Source organism: Corvus cornix, chromosome 1A, assembly GCF_000738735.6.
Source record: "Corvus cornix cornix isolate S_Up_H32 chromosome 1A, ASM73873v5, whole genome shotgun sequence".
Taxonomy (NCBI): Eukaryota; Metazoa; Chordata; class Aves; order Passeriformes; family Corvidae; genus Corvus; species Corvus cornix.
Genome location: NC_047057.1, coordinates 10,094,834 through 10,112,421, shown reverse-complemented (window position 1 = coordinate 10,112,421; position 17,588 = coordinate 10,094,834). Strand labels below are relative to the sequence as shown.

The window sequence follows — 17,588 nt, the reverse complement described above, 5'->3', positions numbered from 1 at the left end:
CAGCTTTTGTAATACAGTTTTAAAAAGTCCTTTAAGAAAATGTTTAAGTCATAAAATATAATATTTCAGTCTCTGACATATGGTCAAGATTTATCCTCTGAGAAGAGGTGGGCAGACAGCCTGGCAGTGAGACTTGGGAAAAGGAGGAGAAGTCCGAGTTAGAGTTGCAGAGAGAGAAAAGGAACTGTGAGAGATAGACTGGCGAAAAACTAACTAGAAAACCACTAACAGAGCAGAGTGCAGCATGGAAGAAATGGTTGCCAGAATCTGGAGGGACAGAGCATTTATGTGTCTACAATCCTATGGCGGCTACTACCCAGAAAGTCTTGGGAGTGTCTTTCTGAATCCTCTCCAATACCATTTTGAGAATCTGATAAGTGACTATTGTTACTTTTTGCCTAAAACAGAGAAGCCTGACTATAATTATAGAGACGGTGTGTGCTTTGCCACAAACATGCCTGGGGTGTTTCATGTTGTGACGACATGTTTATAACTCTGTAATCTTTATCCTATGTAATTTTAAGGACTTTTTTTTTTTTAAATGCTAAACACTAATGAGTGCCCTGACTTCTCAAATCATAAGGAAGAGATGAAGGATACATCCCATTTCCTTTCTAGCTGTTGTGGATTGGAAGGAAGGGCACAGCACTGGTTATGGTAGCCCAGTATCCCTGCTTTGCCACTGAACCTGCCTAACACTGCATTCAGAAAACTCTGAGCTGTTCCCAGCCTCATCTCAGATCCCCTCCCAGTTCTGGTACAGGTAAGAGGGGGATAAAATTTTCTTTTCTTTTCTTTTCTTTTCTTTTCTTTTCTTTTCTTTTCTTTTCTTTTCTTTTCTTTTCTCTTTTCTTTTCTTTTCTTTTCTCTTTTTTCTTTTCTTTTCTTTTTTCTTTTTCTTTTCATATGGCTGAAGCTGCTCAGTACTAATTTTCTTAGAAGTGGAAGGACTTCAAAAAGACTGCTGAATGACAGCTGGGCAGAAAATAGATAGTGGGTATAAATACCATGGGCTTTACTATTCTGAGGCTTTAGAGAGGAACACAAACAAGAATACAGTGTTAAGTTACCAAACTTAAATTATTATTTATAATTAACCTTTTCAGGTAAGACTTGTCTGTGTACCAAAAAACAGTGATAAATATGGCTTTCATTTGCAACCAGCTTTTTTGATTAACTGATGGTGTTAGAAGGTTATATACCAGAACTTCATCCAGAGGGAGAAGAGAAATAGAAGAAAGAGGAAGGTATCAAGGGAAATTGGGGAAAAAGAAATGTGAATGCCAAGGAACAAGGACAGATTTGATGGAGAGCAGTAAATTCTGGAAGACTGGGGGAAAAATCTAGGGGATAATCCAAAGGGGGAGGAGACAGACTAGGGGAGATGCTTGGTGGAGGCGTGACTGCTGAGATGATAGGGTGGAAGGTGAGAGACATACACAGAGCTGGAGGAGGGAGGAGATTCTCGGAGAAGGAATCAGGGGTAAAAGGAAGCACATGTAGAAAGGAAGGCAGAAGTCTGGCAACAAGCTGGAGGTTGCAGCTGCGAAAGCCACACAGGAAGCAATCAACAGGACTCCAAGAAGACCAAAGGTAGAACAACAGCATTTACATAAGAGGATAGGTCAGAAAATATCTAGATTAATGCAAATTTCAGAAATATTTTTTTATTCCTACCTTTTTCTTGTCACTTGATTTTCTGCCTAACTTTAGAGAAGCAGAAATTTCATAGAAAGCCAGGTTATGCCATGGAGTGCCCCTTGGGTTAATACATGTGGGAGTTTTATAGCTCCTGTCATAATGACTCACCTCCAGGGTCTTGATAATCCTCTGGCATAGCTTTTATTTTAATTATGAAAGCACTTGGCAGACTGGCTGATAACTGTTGATATTTGCTGTAACTTTTTTGAAGGAGGTCCTTTATAGGCTGTTCAAATAAAAAAAATACAGTGCTTAAAACTTAGTAATTTTAGAAAAGTATCTGCTTAAAACTTAATAATTTTAGAAAAGTATCATCCCTGCTCTGATAAAAGGATTTAGCAAAGATCCAAACAGACAGGCAGATGAGGCAATAGCACTGGCTCAGATGTTCATTTAGACAACCAAGTTCTGAACCAAAGCCTGTGGAAATTGTTAGAAAGAGTCCCATGAATTTGAGCAGCTGTGCTTTCAGCTGGGATCCCTCATCCTGACCTGACTCTGTGCTTTGTGTAAATAAATATAAGCCCAAATCTGAAGAGCTATCTCTAACATGACACATACTACCTGGCTGCCAGTACTTTGTGGGGATTAATTGGGATTAGGCTGTGTTTGCAAAGAGTCACCACAAAGAGCAAAACTCAATTAAACTTGTTCTGTATTGGCAACAGGGACCTGATACATTCCCTCCAAGTGCTGGGCTGTTGCAGAGGCTACAGGGATCAGAGGCAAAGGCTGGTCCTGAAGGGGTTTATTAGATCTGGCCTTTCTTGTAAAGCATAAGTGTGAGAGGGTATTATCTTGGGCTCAGAGGTTTCATAATTCCTTATCACTTGAGATAGTTTAGGTAAAGGGAGTTTAAAAGGTCTGTGCAACTTTCTGCTTCTCTTTGTGGCTGATACAAGATCAGCTGTCTGGTTGGGCCCTGGGCTGCAGGGTTGCTTAGGGTTGCCACAGCAACTCTAATTTTCTGTAAATACGGAGGTAAGTTTGCAGGTCCTTCTGCACCTCTGCAGTTCTTTGCGGTGAGAGTTGTGAGAGCAGCTCTCCCTCCATACAGGTATGTGATCCTGCTCCTGGGCTAGGGGCAGATTCTGAGCCTACAGCTGGGTATTTTATATATTTCTTGTAAATGTATTATTGCATCCTATAACTTGCAAAATGCTCCTAATTGCTGGTTACTGAAAGCAAAGAGAGATGTCATTCAGCCTTTATTTCTTGACTGTTTATAAATCCAAGAAAAGTCCATTCACTAAAATTTGTAAAGACTAAATATACTGGTAGTCAAATTATTTCTCTTGCATATCTTGATAATGTATATATTGCTAATATTTCACTGTAATTGCAATTAAAATAAACATATTGTCTTGAGGTGACTTTATGATGTGTATCCCATATCGCTGCCCTATGCCCAGAAATTAATTCTTGTGCCTTTCCTTGCCTCTAAACTGAGCCTGAGAGAGGGAAGGAAAAACTGAGCAAAACCTTTTCAAAGCAGTTTGCAGCTTGTTCAAGGTCACACAGAGATAGCGACTTTTTTTTCCCAGCTGCAGCAGGGGAGCGAGGAAGCGCCCGGCTTGCAGCTGCCCAGTCAGCTTTTGGCCAGTTGTTCAGCTTCTTTTTCTCCAGAGAGAGACTGAGAGTTGAACATTTTTTCCTTCCATGGAATTTCTGATTCTCTCCCTTTTCTACTGGACTGCTCCAACCTCAGAGCACATCAGGAGGACTTTCCACTGGGCACAGAGGGCCTGGCCCTGGGCCAAGCCCCAGCTCCGAGGAGACCAAAGGGAGGACTAACGCTTTCCCAGTTTTTCCTCCACAGCGAGAGATTTTATTATATAGTATTATTTTCCTTTTCCCATGTGTTTGTTAAATAAATAGTTTTTATTTCCTTCACTTTCCTTTGAGGAAAATTTGTTTTTTCTCAAACCTGGTGGGGGAGGGATGGTGGTGACCTGCCTTCTCTCAGAGGATATATTTCTAAATTTGGCCAAACCAGCACACATATTGAAACTTTAACTGCAATGAATGTATTAATAATTTGCCTGTTAATCGTTGTATAAAAGCCTATTACATAAGCAAATACATGCATATGTTATACAAAATATAAGGAGATATACCAAGTTTATGGCTGTATGCATTTACTAACTGTGATACAAAAGAACATATGAAAGATACTGTATTAATTATTAATTATGGGAATTGTATAATTATTAATTGGAGGAAAAAGCATATATTGCATTTCTGTGTAGTTTTAAAATTATAATTTATGTGCAATAAATATGCTGATGTAACATCAATTAATTTTTATATGGAAGTCCTGAAATCAACCCAATAAATAACATAATCATATGCTATTTTAATGATTTATTTTCTTGACCATTGACACAATAGCTATATTTATTCAGTGGGGTTCTTTTTAACTTGGCAAAAATATTCTACTCATAAAAAATGTGTAGTCTGTAGCTGCCTAGTTTTGGGGTTTTTTTTCTGTGCTCAAGTGAGACTTCAAAAGCATTTATATAATTGGCACAACCAGGAAAATGTAGGGGGTTTGGGTTAAATTTCTGTAATTTGGAACTACTTTTTTTTTTTCCCCCTGTAACTGATAGTTATATGCATATTTCTGTAACATGTTTTCATCTGAAAGAATAATGCCGTATCTTAGGATCAAAAATTACATGATCTGAGAAGTTCAGGGTATCTATTAATTCCCTCGTTCATTTACTGTTAGTGCACAGAAATCGCTGCTAGTACTTTTTCAACTGCTCTGTTCTTCATAGGTGTTAATATTTCTCAATACACAGTGATATTACACAATTTTTCATAATCTCTTTAGATCTTCAGCTGCTGGCAAGGTATCTCCTGTGGCAATGGTAATTTTGTTTTTCAGTGTTGGGGTTTTCGTTTTTTTGGCAGTGTGTGAATTATGTTTGATTCTTTTATTGTGGTAATTAAGTATCTTCTCAAGAAAAATATGAGAAAAAGGAAAAAAAAATCTTTTTTCATCACAAAATAATTTTCCTCTATTCCAGCTACTGATTCTGATTCCCAAAGTGAGGTTGGCAGCTGCCCAAAGGACATGGCGTAGCTTCAGGAAAGCTTTCTTCTTGTGCTGGCCTGATGAAGAGCAGGGTTTTTCCTCGCAGTAGGCTGATGGTTTGGCTTTGGTGTTTGAGGCTGGACTGAAGCCCCATGGAAGATCTTCTGTACGTTGTTCAGACCTAGGACATATCTCCAGGTCTGGAACGTGTAAACTGAAAGATAAAGGTGTCAGTCATTTGGCAGGTCTTCAATACTTGAGAAGTCACCAAGAAGTTGACCTAAAACTTAGGTATTCACAATTGGAAAAATCCCCAGTGTGTATGTTGTTCTTAATTATTACAGAGACAAAATTAAAGTGTAGCTGGTAGGCAAAAAACTAACATAAGGACTACCCAGTCATTCTTCAAAACCACTGACATTGGCTAGGATGATTCATTGTGGCTGTTTCTCAACCAGGTATTGCACTAGTGAAAGATTTTAGAATTACTCCATTATTCTGTGACTTCTGATCTAAGGTGAAGAGTTTTGCAAGAAGTGGAATATATCCAAGTAGGGACAAGATTTATTAAATTTCTCCTGACTTTCAGAAGATGTTTGCTTTAAAGTTTTCATGTCCTACCATTGGAACCTCCTCTCTGTGCTCTCCTTGTGAAGTCTAAGACAAATATTTTGTCAACAGAGTTGCCTCATCATATTTCAGGGCCTGCCCCACTCCCCTGCTACACCAGGGGAGTAGCAAAGATTGTGAGGAAGAATCTGCTACTGCAGGACACCCAAGATAAGAAGAAATTAAGAAAGGCAGCCTGACAATAATAGAATTGTAAACACTGATGACCATCAGGCCATCCAAGATAAGAAGCCAGCTCAGTACAACTCAGAACTAGTCAAATACTAAACACTGAATATATTAGAAAAGCAGAACATATAAAAAGAGTCCTTATCTTTTTCTACTTGGTGTGATAGCTTTGTGGATTCACCACCCACTGCCCATCTTTGTGCAAATATGAAATAACAAAGCCATTGGCTCTGTGTGTGTTTGGCTCACTGGATACTGGGTGATGAATCCCAATTTTTGGGACATCACTTAGATCAGTGAGAAATGTCTCTAGCATTAATAGACCAACCCAGCCCTTTCAGTAAAGAGATTTTCATAGCTCTTCACTGTTCCAGACTCACTTGAAGCCTATGTTACAATATTACAGTTTCTGTATTGGATTCTGTTAGCTACTAAGTTCCTTCCTGTCTATATTCTGAGTTACTCTCACGTGAACTCACAGGAGTGGAAGAATCAGAGTCTGCTCTGTCCCTGCTGCTCTTAGGCTTTCTTCACCTAGTCTCCCTGCTAAAATCACTTGGAGACAAATTTTAAAAGTGATTTTGAGGACTGAGAAAGGCAGCAGTTTATGCATGCCACAATCAGTGAAGAGCTCAGAAGCAGTATTTCCAGGGAAAAAGCCCTGAAGCAACTGCTGGGTTTTCTATCACGCATTTTCCCCTTAAAGAACCTCGTAACAGTTTGACAGAGGAACTCATCAGTGACAGGAGCCAAATATATCACACTGTTTCCACTGTGCTGCTGCCAAGCTGGCATGAGCCACTGGTATTTTAGGATGTTTTTTCATATCGTCAGGACACACTGAGAACCACAAGGGACAGCACCTTTGGTCCTAACACTTTACAGAGCTGGGAAAGCTACAGCTGGCAGTCTCTAGTGGGTAATGAAGGAGCTACACAGCAGTTTGGAAAGAGTCTTCCAAACTCATGTGAAGAGAAATAAATTATTAATGCATGTTGGGGAGGGTATTTTTTCAGGAGGTTGAAAAATGCTTGATATGAGTGGTTGCAGTATGATTCAGGGCATGCACTGGCAAGCCTTGAAGGCCAACACGCCTGCAGTAAAATCTGTGATGTGAGCTGGGAAAAAAAATGCTATACCATGTCTGCAATCTTTGTCCAAACTTTCCATTAATGCCAGGTGGTAAATACCTTGAAGTTTTCTTCTTGAATTTTCTATTTGTTTCACAACTTGTTTGCATTTACCAGAACCCTCCTGTATAGCTGTTCAGGTACCCTCAATACCCTCCACTGATGTGGAGAGGAAATGACAGACGTTTTTGGGGAGATTGAGTGGAATTGTTCTAACGTTAACCTTCTCATCATTAGATACCTATCCATTGTTTAAATGCTTTGCAGTTAAAGGGGAGACATCAGTACTTCTAAAAGATATCCACTCCTTGGAATTGTTCAAAAATAAGTAGCAGTAGCACTTTGTGATATATGGTTTAGTAAACATGGTGGTGCTTGATGGTGCTTGGACTTGATGATCTTGGAGGTCTTTTCCAACCCTAATAATTGTATGATTCTATATATTCTTGCCTAAGATAAGATTTAAAGTACTTGGGATGAGTTGTGTTCATTCCTCTCTAGGGAGAGGAAAGGAAACCAATTTGTTCCCCTTAGGCCAGATGCCTGCTTTTAGCTGGATAATTTTACTGTTAGCAAATATTTGTAATTAACTTAAACAAGAAAAAGAAATTAACCTATGCCTTTCTTTATTTTAGAACCTTATAGATAAGATAGTAAAAGGAAAACTGAAACAGCTAAAATATCTTTGTGCTTCCTTCTTTTTTTTGTGAGGTAACCTGACCTATAAAACTCTGTTCTGTCCTGTGACTTTTGGAAAATAAGGTGGTACAACATAGCAGTCGCTGTGAGAATAGACAAGATAGAAAGAGTGAACATTAAATTCAGGAGCAATATTTGGTCTGTATTATTATTTTATACTGTGTGTTGTATATTCATGTACTTTATGTGCAATATCTGAAGATAGGCCATGTTCACTCTAGGAGGGCCTTTTGTGCATTGGAAGGTGAAGTAAATTGTTGAAGCTGGTCTGAGTGGATGGTTCACATGCTGCTTCTCAGGTAATATGTGATGATGTGATACACAGAAGGTTTTAATAGCCTTAGGAAATCAAATTAACTTTCATGAATAAAAAATTTCTTTCCCTGTAAAGTAATACCTCATAGTGTCTCCAGTACACACAGAGAGGCAGAAGTCTCACCCAACTGGTGGCATATTGCACTTTTTTTTTTTTTTTCTTCTCTAGATGATTCATTTGAACCATTCTCCTCCTCAGTAGATCTAAGTGCACATGGGTGAATATGAGTGTGTTGAATCAGAAAGAGCTTATTGGGGGCAGAAGCCATGGGTTCTTTTTGTTTTTCTCTGTGTGTATGGTTGTTTTTTTTTTTTTTTTTTTTTTTTTTGAGGGGGGCAGGTTTAATGATTTAATCTTTCACTACTGAGCAAGGTACAACCCTTCCTGTGAGACTTTTCCACTTCCTATGAAGAAGCCAGAGGGTCACTAAGTGCTAATAGGACTTTCAGTAGGACAATAGAAGCCACATAAGATGATGCTAATAGAATAACCTGGATAAGCAATAAATTTCTGCTTTTATTTACTATGGAAAGGAGGTAAACATAATTCCTCCCACCTTCATCTTAAAACCAGGGAGAGTACACAAAAGCTTCTAGAAAATCACGTTTGGGATGCTGAGAATATTAACCTCATCTTTTGCCCCAGGGGTCGGCACTTTACCTAACGACTAGAAAGTAGATTTTGTTGGGGTTTTTTTGACCAATGTCCTTAAAAAGTTCAGAGGGTGCAAAAGCACAGACAGAACTTTCCTGGAGCTTTCTAATTTGCTTTCTAATGTCATCTAACATATGCTAACACCTCCACACCTGGAAAAGAATTAATGTTAACACTAGTTTTTATAAGCTTCATGATAGGCAGTTGAAGAAAAATTCTGAGTGCAATAACTGTGGAAACACAGGAATATAAACTCATGCTGTGCTATACTGTACAGCAAAGAATTTCCACAGGAATGTGGGAATGTTTATGTAATCATCTTGAAGGTTCAAATTATATGTACCATAAAGGTATGTCATACTGTGATGGAATGGATCTTAATATTAAAAAAAAAAAAAAAAAAAAAAAAAGAAAGGGAGACATAACCTATTTAGGAATTTCAGGACTTATAGGAGAGCACCACAAAGAAAATGTTTTCCAAAAGGCCTCGCTATAAGACATCTATACAAGCCACAAATAACACTCATTTCTTCATCATTTTCTTGTCAGTAGTACGTTTACTTCAGAAAATGTATGTGGACTTCATTTGGAAAAAACAACAGCATTTCTCTTTTTCTGCTTCCTGCAGTTTTCTCTGTCTTCATGAAGCATGTGAGTGTCCTTTACCCTATTTCTCCTTTTTGACAACTTTTCCTTGTGGGGCAGTTTGTCTGTTGTTGCATCACTGGGGACTCCAATGAAGCACACAGTTGTTTGTTTTGTGTGTCCTTCCTCTGTTGCTGTGTGTCTCTGCTTTCTCCTCTGCAACCTCTGAACTCTGATACGAAGCCAAAGAACACAGAACCATTAATACTTATGGTTTGTTTTGGTTTTTTTTAAGAAACAGAAATAACTGACATCCAAAGCTTCTCTCTCAGCTTCCTGTCCTTTTAGCTGGTTTCTGTAGTTGATCCAGGCAGTCCTCATTTCATTGCCAAGCACTGCTGCTAGAAGAGATTTTTGCTCATACAGGATGATAGTGGGATATTGTAAGTCATAACATCAGGTGGTACAACTCAGCATGTATATGTTGAAAACTGAACATCATTAATTGACATTAGCCTATCCCAGCAAAAATCCCCAGAAGAAATTTTCCTCATGAAGGGTGCACACTGACTCCACACACTGCAGACAGAGAAAATGAGCATGGTAGGGAACACCTCCAGAGGCAGCAGTGAAGGAGGATCCCAAACAAGAGCATCCTTTGGAGACGTAATAGGAGGACATGTCCAATAGAAAGAATTAATGACAATATTCATACAAGTAGTCCATGGCAAGCACAGTGTGGAGGACTGCTTAACTTTCAGCAGTTAAACATCCCACTTTAACTAGAAAATAGGGGAAAACAAATTTTCTGCACTTTTCAAGGATGAGAAGCTGGAGATATTCAGGCTCACAAACTTGCTCTGTCAGCAAGGCTTGTACTGAAAACTGCCCAGAAGCTTGTTTTCAAAAGGCCAGGCTCACCTTCAGTCTTACCTTCACTACTAGAATATAAAAAACTCAAATTCATTAATTTTCATCCACCTTAGATTTACTTAGCAGAAATAGATTAGAAAAAGACAGGATTCTTCCACAGGAGCTAAACTTCCAAATAGAGCAACATAAAAGAACAGCAAACAGTCAAAACACATAGAAAATACTAAACCTGTGAATTGCAAACTATTCAGTTGTGTACTACGAAAGTCTGGACCTAATAATCTATTTTTAGGAATATTTTCTCTCCCATAATTAAGCCAAATAAAAGTCACTTCCTCTTGCTGCTGCCAGAAGAATCTTTTTAAACAATCCATTCATTGAATTCACCTGAGATAAAGAGGTATTTATAAAATATTTCTTCAAAAGCTTGCCAAACTGTTTAATGTATAGTAGTAGACACTCTGATGGAGTAACACATTGGGTGACAGAGATGTCAGTGTAAAAATAAATGATTTTTATATACGTTCAGAAAAAGAAGCTTCTGGGATGACCTTCATTGAAATTCCAGTAAAATAGAAGGAGCCCTAGCACTTTGCAAGGAAATCTGTAATTGCAATCTGATACCTGAAAAAGAATCCCTTTGAAAAATATTCTGAAATTTCCTATTTTTTTTTTACTTGAAAATAAACTATCATGATGTGTAAAATGAAAATAAGCAGATATGAAAGAAGTGACCAGTTACCAAATAAGTAAGTTACCCTTTTGTCTCCTTGACCTTTGACTCACTTGGATCAAAATTTGATAAAGATTGCAGTTGCTAAGTATATTACCACGAGATGCAGGCTGTGGCTTTTAGTCAGTCTGTAAAAATAACCCCCTCCCCAAGCAGCACTAGAACTTTACTTTTTTTTCTGGCAAAAAGATAAAGAGGGAACTGACGTCTCCTGGAATATATAAACACTCCCTTGCAGTTCACAGTTTATGTGCTTGGTGGGAGATGTAGCTGCTTGTCTGCTGGTAACTTGATGCAAGTCATGTGCTAAGTACTTGTATGTTCAGCTGAGAAATCAGTTGCCCTTATTCAAGGTGAGTCATATGATACAACATTTAAAATCAGAGGTTTTTCCTCAGGAATACTTACAAGATCAGTTGGGTGGAAGATATTGAAAATATTTATTTTTAATGCAAAATGAAATGGAAGGATTTTACAAAGCTGCTGGCGAGAAAAGTGACATTTTATGTGGATTAGTGAAATTCTTTGTTACTATGATAACGGTGTTTTATGTTCAGTATTGCTGGCTTTCCCAATTGCATTCGGTCTTTTGATATTTAATATTTTTGAAAATACAGTTCTGGAGTCACATGAATTTATAAGGAATGCATTTTTAAAAGTCATTTTTCTGGCATTTATTACTGCAATTGAAAAGCTTGAAACTATAATTTAAAAGAACATCAAATATATAATGAGATTATTTGTATTTTATAAGGACTTGCTTTAAGCTGACATGGACAGAAGTCTAAGTTAAGTAGTAAAAGAATTTAATAACATTTTGCATCTCTCCTCCTATACAGTTGCTTATAATTGTCTTTCAGAGATTTGAATGGACCATTTTCATTGTTATTAATTAATATTCTGTTAAGGACCTTTGAAAAAAAATTAAGAAGTACATACCCAACACTCTAGAATGGGGTGAATAATCTTATTAATCCTGCAGTCAAATATAAGTTTAAATGATACTATAGCCTCATAGACCGTATCTAATGTTGTTATGGCACTTTCTATTCTGTTTAAGGTATATAATTTTCACTTGAATATAAATTCCCAGAAAGTGCATTCTTACTGGAAATTTCTACCCTGATCTTCATAATTTAAATTCTGTTCTGACAGATGAGAATAGCATGTTGACTTCTATGTGAAATTGAGTGTTATGGTGTGAGTACTCTTCATTGCAGTTGTGTAATGGATGATTTGAATTGCATAAATTGGGATGTCTAGACTTCTATTACATTATGTTTGGTGGGAGAAGGGTGAATATTTTTCAATTCTTAGAAGCTTGGAATAGACACAAGCTGTTTATCCCTAGTGCTCATGAGAGATGACTAGTCTGCCTAAAACAAAATGAAATCATTGAAAAGACTTGTAGAAACTTAGATGGAAATGTATTTTGGTGGAAAGTGTATTACTGTTGAATTTGAAAAGCTTCGGTATGTAAGTTAAGAAAAAAAGTCTGATGATATCGAAAAGATCTCCTTAAACACTTCTGAAAGAACTAATCTTAAATTTTAAAATGTGTGTTTCCACACTGGAAAAAAAAATCTGCTGGTATTAGGGGGAAAATCAAGTGGAAATAAATCAAATTCTGAAAAGTACCTATTTGACAATGTCTACTTTTCCTTAGATTTGCTACAATGTGTAACAGCAATCAGATTTTCAAATCCCCACACCGCCTACCCAATTAGTTGCCTTTTACTGTTCTGTCTTTGCCAAACTAAAGGTCCTGATCTCAGCATAGCTACAATGATATGAGATTTGGTCCTAGTGATTTTCACTTAAAAGTTCTTCAAGTCTAATAAATTTCTAACTTAAATTTGCTTTGAAATTTGTGGTTAAACACATTATGCATCCATCCACTACATCAAAAAGCCTTTAATGGCCTTGGAGTGGGAACCACATGGAGTGATCTGGTGGCATGTGGATGGACAGGCTGACTTTTGTAGTAAGGATATTTTTACAAGATTGCACAGTCTTTTGGTCGTTCAGCTTGAAAATATCCAAGGAGAAATTCTTAACATACCATACAATCTCAAACGTACAGAAATAGACAAGGCAAGGGAGCCATAACCTGCTGCTAGTGCAAGAGCAGGCAGGAGGTGGGTTTCCAGTGCAGTTAAAGGGAGATGTCTGGTACCAGGTAAAGATGTGACATAATTGTGAGTTTGGCATGACAAGGGAGGACACTTCACTGGCCTGCTGACCATGGTACCTAATCTGTTAGGGCATGCTGTATGTCCTTTTTGTGATAAAAGGATCACATTACTGATTATGAAAACAGAGCACACATTATTCCTATACCTGCTTTACTACTCAGAAATTCATGAAGTCCTTTAAGTTCTTTAGTCCTCATGAGCAAACTGGTTGAGTTCTTCCTCCACTTCATCTTTCTGTTTTTCTTCTCTCTGTGTTTGGCCTTGAATGTGTAATTAAATCTTAACTAATACCTCTTTAAATTGATTTAGAGATGTTCACAACATGTTAACAAACAGAAATTGGTAAGAATAAAAAAACCATGAACATCTAAAATAGAAAATAACAGATTTTCTATTAACTGGAGCAAACCAAATAACCAACTTTCAAATTCTGTGGATGTGATTAATTCATGACTAAGAATAAATTGCAAATTGGGCAACTCTTTGTCTCAATTATTCATAAACAATAAAAAATCACAAAAAAAAATTACTGGGAGCTGGCATTTTACCACTTCAGAACTGGTGTCATTCTGATTTTCTTTATAACCCCTTTCACTAGGGGCCAGTTTGTAAGGAACATTAACACATATTACTAGCAACTCTTCCATTGAGTAATCACAGACATTTTTCTTCTGAGACTGAATAATCTTGAAATTTTAGGTATTACATCTTTCAAAAATCAAGTCCTAGTCTTGCTTTAAAAACTCTGATGTCCTGGGATTGATGAAATTAGCTGGTGGCAAGATTGCTGCTCTAGAGGGAAAATCCAGTTGTGCCTTTGCCATGAAGTTGCTGAAACAAAGTTTTATCCCTTCAGTGAGGACCATGGACTGATAGAGATCTGGAAAGAGGTTTCTTGTGGGTGCCTCCCTTTAGAGGCTGGCTTTCCCACTGAGGTGCTGATGGGCCTTGAGGACTTTTTAACTAGCATTAGGCAGAAACAGCCAGGGGAGCTCATGCCAGGGGAGTGCAACTCCTGCTTTCGCCTGAAGTGGGAGCCACGGGCGTGGCAGGCTGAGATAAAAGCAGAGCTATCTATAGCCTCTTTCTTTGGCAGAGGGAAATTTAAAGATGATCGGGAAGATTGCCATATGAATAGTAACAATGTCAGCTTGCCCTAATGCAACGCAGCCAAAAAGAAAAAAAAAAAAAAAAAGACTGAAAAAAACTGATCAGTCTGTTTAGGCAACTGGAATGAAGAAAGATAATCACACGTAATAAGCAATTACCTTGCCAAAAGTACCTGCAATATTTTTTTTTTTTTTTGCCAGTGGCAGGTCTCTGGCTGGCTGTTTTTGACTTGCTGTCTTCCTACCTGCTTCATGTCATGTACTTTGCACTTTGGAATTTGATTTTTGTTCACTCTCTGCTTATATTAGCAGCTTCTCTGAGGAAGATCAGTGAGCCTGTTGGGACCAAGAAGTGAGGAAGAACCATCAAGCCTTACAGCAAGAATATTTGTAAGCTGTTTACCAGTACCCTAACAAAAAAGAGGAATGGGCTGTGACACAAACTGTGGGCTCCTCACTGGGGCCATAATCGGTGCTGTACTGGCTGTCCTCGGAGGAGTTCTAATACCAGTTGGAGATAATCTTATAGGCAAAGCAGTAAAAAAGGTACTTTTTTTTTTTCCCCCCCAGGGAATATGGTTTGTGGTTATTGAATAGTCATTATTTCTAAATCTTATGTTCAGATTCTGTTTTTGTCTTTTTTTTTTTTTTTCTTAATTAAATATAGTTTTTATAATAGATGTGATCCAAAATTCCCTGGGAATATATGCAACAGCAAAATTTTTAAAAATATATTAATTATATTGCCACTTGTTTGCTCTCTCTTGTGCTTCACATTACAAGCTAAAATATTGTTTTCAGTATGTAATTTAGAAGTAAGTGGGTTTTATTTTTATTATATTTCTGATTGTTTCTGATTCCTTTATATTTGCCTTTTATTTTGTTTTGATTTTTTTTCCATACTTTGGTACTCACTCCATGCACTTATATTTATGTACTGCAAATAATCTAAACAATCTTCTGCTGCAGAATGTAATCCTACACTCATGTATTCAGTTCACATTCTGTGATTGTATGATCCAGGTCAATGTTCTCCACATGATTGGAGGATCTAATAAAACACATCTCCTCATTTTGAGTGTGAAGATTAATTGAAGTAGAACGTTTTAGACCTGGCAGACATGGGGTTTTTTTCCTGCATTTTAGATTATTTTCTGCCCCTAAAATCCAGATTTTTCTGTAAAGAAAACAGAAAAAAAGTACTTTGTTATATCTTTGGTGGAAAGGGTGTACAAAGCCCTGGCGTGTCCACTAGGGTGACATGAAGCCTCCTTGGGGTCACTGCAGCCAAGGTTGGTTCTCTGACAGTTACAAATCTGAAAATCTTAACTATTGCTTAGTCCTGCTGTTGATCTGCTGTGGTGCTGGAGACTGTGGACATCTTGGAGACACATTATCCAAAGGTTCCTCTGGAAGAGTGGCCTTAGCTCAATAGCTGTTGAAGTCAGTTGAGGAGGTGGCTACATGAACTGTCAGGAAATGCTGAACTGTATGTCGAGGCCCTGCCTAGATTATAGTATCACTTTTTTAAAAAAAATGAAAAAAATGGCTTCTATATAATATTTTCAGGTAACCCAATGAAAACCAAGCTGTAGAGGAATTTTCCAATTGTAATTGTATTTTTCAAGAATTTTTAAGGTTTATAGAGAATAAAAAAACATCTCACTAGATAATGTCTCAACCACATTGCCATGTTTTACAAAAAAGTCACACTCTCTGTATTTGCAAACAGTTGTAATTGTTTGCTGTGTTGAGGAAATGCTTTCTAGAAAGCACATAAATTTAAAAATTTATCTCTCCTTATATTGAATACTTACTTTAAGTTAACCCCAAGTGTTGTGTCATACCATTAAGTATTTTGAAAGCAAATTATAAATATGGCAGTGTTATGTGTTCATCCATTTACTAACAATAATGAACCAGTTACGCAGCATGGTTTGCAGATGTCTACATATTCAATTATGCCTTCATGAGTCTATAGTGGTAAATCATTTAGAGGGAGTAATTTTCCCTCAACCACTTTTTAATTTTCTGCATTGTGATCATGTTTCAGATGCTTGTACCTATTTCAAGGCAGCTCGTTTGATGTCTATTAAAAAAAAAAAAAATTGTACCAGTAATTACATAAAACATAAAAGAGTAAATTTGTAAAGGCTTTATTTACTTAATTAAACGGGTATGTTTTTTCCTAAGCACAAGTCATACCAGACTATTGTCTTTCTATTTAGCATGCTGACTTTTCAGTGACACCACAAGACTCTTGAGACAATTCCTTTTCAGACAAGATGTGCCCACGTACAACAGCTGAAATATGTAATTAGTTAAACAGATGCTCCAGAGGGACTTGTATTTAACTAATTCTGATTTTACTGTGTTGATGAAAGGTCTGTTAAGAAAAACAAATTTGCTATTCATTGCATTTATATTTAAGATAAATATAGAGCTGACTGCAAAGGAAACAGGTCTTCCAAACAGAAAGTGCTCAAAATACTTTTTTTTTCTGAATATTTCATTTTTGGAAATGTAATTTCTACAGAAAATCTTTGGTAGAAACAGATCAGTTTCAATGACAAATTGGTTTGCAATTTCTCAAGAACGGTGACCCTAGGACAGGAAAAAAACAGAGTGCGATGTTCTTTCAGATATGACCTGTAGGCATTCATATGGAACAGCCTGCCTAGGGAAGTGGTGTAGCCACCAGCCTTGGAAGTGTTCAAAAAATTAGTAAATATGGCACTTCAAGATATGGTTTAGTGAGCATTGCAGTTAAAGGTTGGACTGGATGATCTTGGAGGTCTTTTCCAAACTTATCAAATCTATCTTATTTCAATTTTACTTATATGAGGCAAAATCTAAACTTGGGTCCTCACCCCCTGGGTGAAAACAAAGCTCAAAATTCCATTATTTTTAATGAAAGGTAAAAGCTGTTTCTGATACGACCAGTAAAGGCAAAATCTTGTCTTAAATTCTTCACAGTCAAAGCTTGAAAAAAGGCCCCTAGTTTTTCCTCTGGCTATCCTATCTCAGAATAAATTCCAGTTCTTTGCAGGGTAGTAGGACCAATTCTGTATTTTTGACAGAAATGAAAGTTGTTATCAAGTGTTATTGCTGGTTTAGAATAACAAATGTTGAATAATTTTTGGACATTTCATACTATACCAAGACAAATTGTCCTAAATTGTTATCAAAGTCTAGTCAAATAGCATTACTGTTACTCTCAAGCAAGTCAAGATAAACTTCTTAGCAACTACCAATGAATTGGCAGAACTTTAATTTCAAAAATCGATGCTATCAATAGTTCTTTTTGTCCTTTCCTGCTTGCAGCAGAAGCCTAAATGTGCTTCTCTTAAGCTTCCCTTAAGCACCCATCTTTACACTTTACCAGCCTCATTTCTCCTTTATTGCCGTTATTGAGAAATTAGCTGGAGTAAACACTGCAGGATATATTTTGCTGGAAGGCTGCAAACTGCTTTTGAAGCAAAGAGACAGCTTCTGGAAGTGTATGGAAAATCTCAGGTGCCCTTAGGAGTTGGACAGAGACTCCATCAGGTGTTATCTCCTGGAGGCTGCTGTGCTGTGCTCTACCCAAGAGCAGTCCATGAGTGGACGACCCAAACAAAGTCCGTGTAACATAAAACACCCAGATGTCACATCTTTGTGTGTTCCAATTTATTATCAGACATCTGTGCTTCAAATCAGAACACGTGGCTATGTTTTCTAGCCCCAGAAGGCTTTGCCTGTGTCTCAGAACATTT

General features: G+C 37.3%; 1 protein-coding gene across 5 annotated transcripts in view; it reads left to right on the top strand.

Moving 5' to 3' along the window:
* The first annotated feature begins 661 nt into the window (after window positions 1–661).
* CD36 (CD36 molecule) overlaps window positions 662–17,588 on the top strand; it is a 36,275-nt gene continuing 19,348 nt past the window's right edge. The window contains exons 1-2 of one of the 5 annotated variants that reach the window (XM_039570946.1): window positions 662–763; window positions 14,143–14,379. In XM_039570946.1, coding sequence (XP_039426880.1) covers window positions 14,260–14,379 — 120 coding nt within the window. In that variant the 5' untranslated portion in view covers window positions 662–763; window positions 14,143–14,259. Of the gene's footprint in view, window positions 764–1,477; window positions 1,594–10,757; window positions 10,883–14,142; window positions 14,380–17,588 lie in introns of those variants that run through there. The other 4 variants (XM_039570947.1, XM_039570944.1, XM_039570945.1 and 1 more) reach the window with 4 other exon arrangements.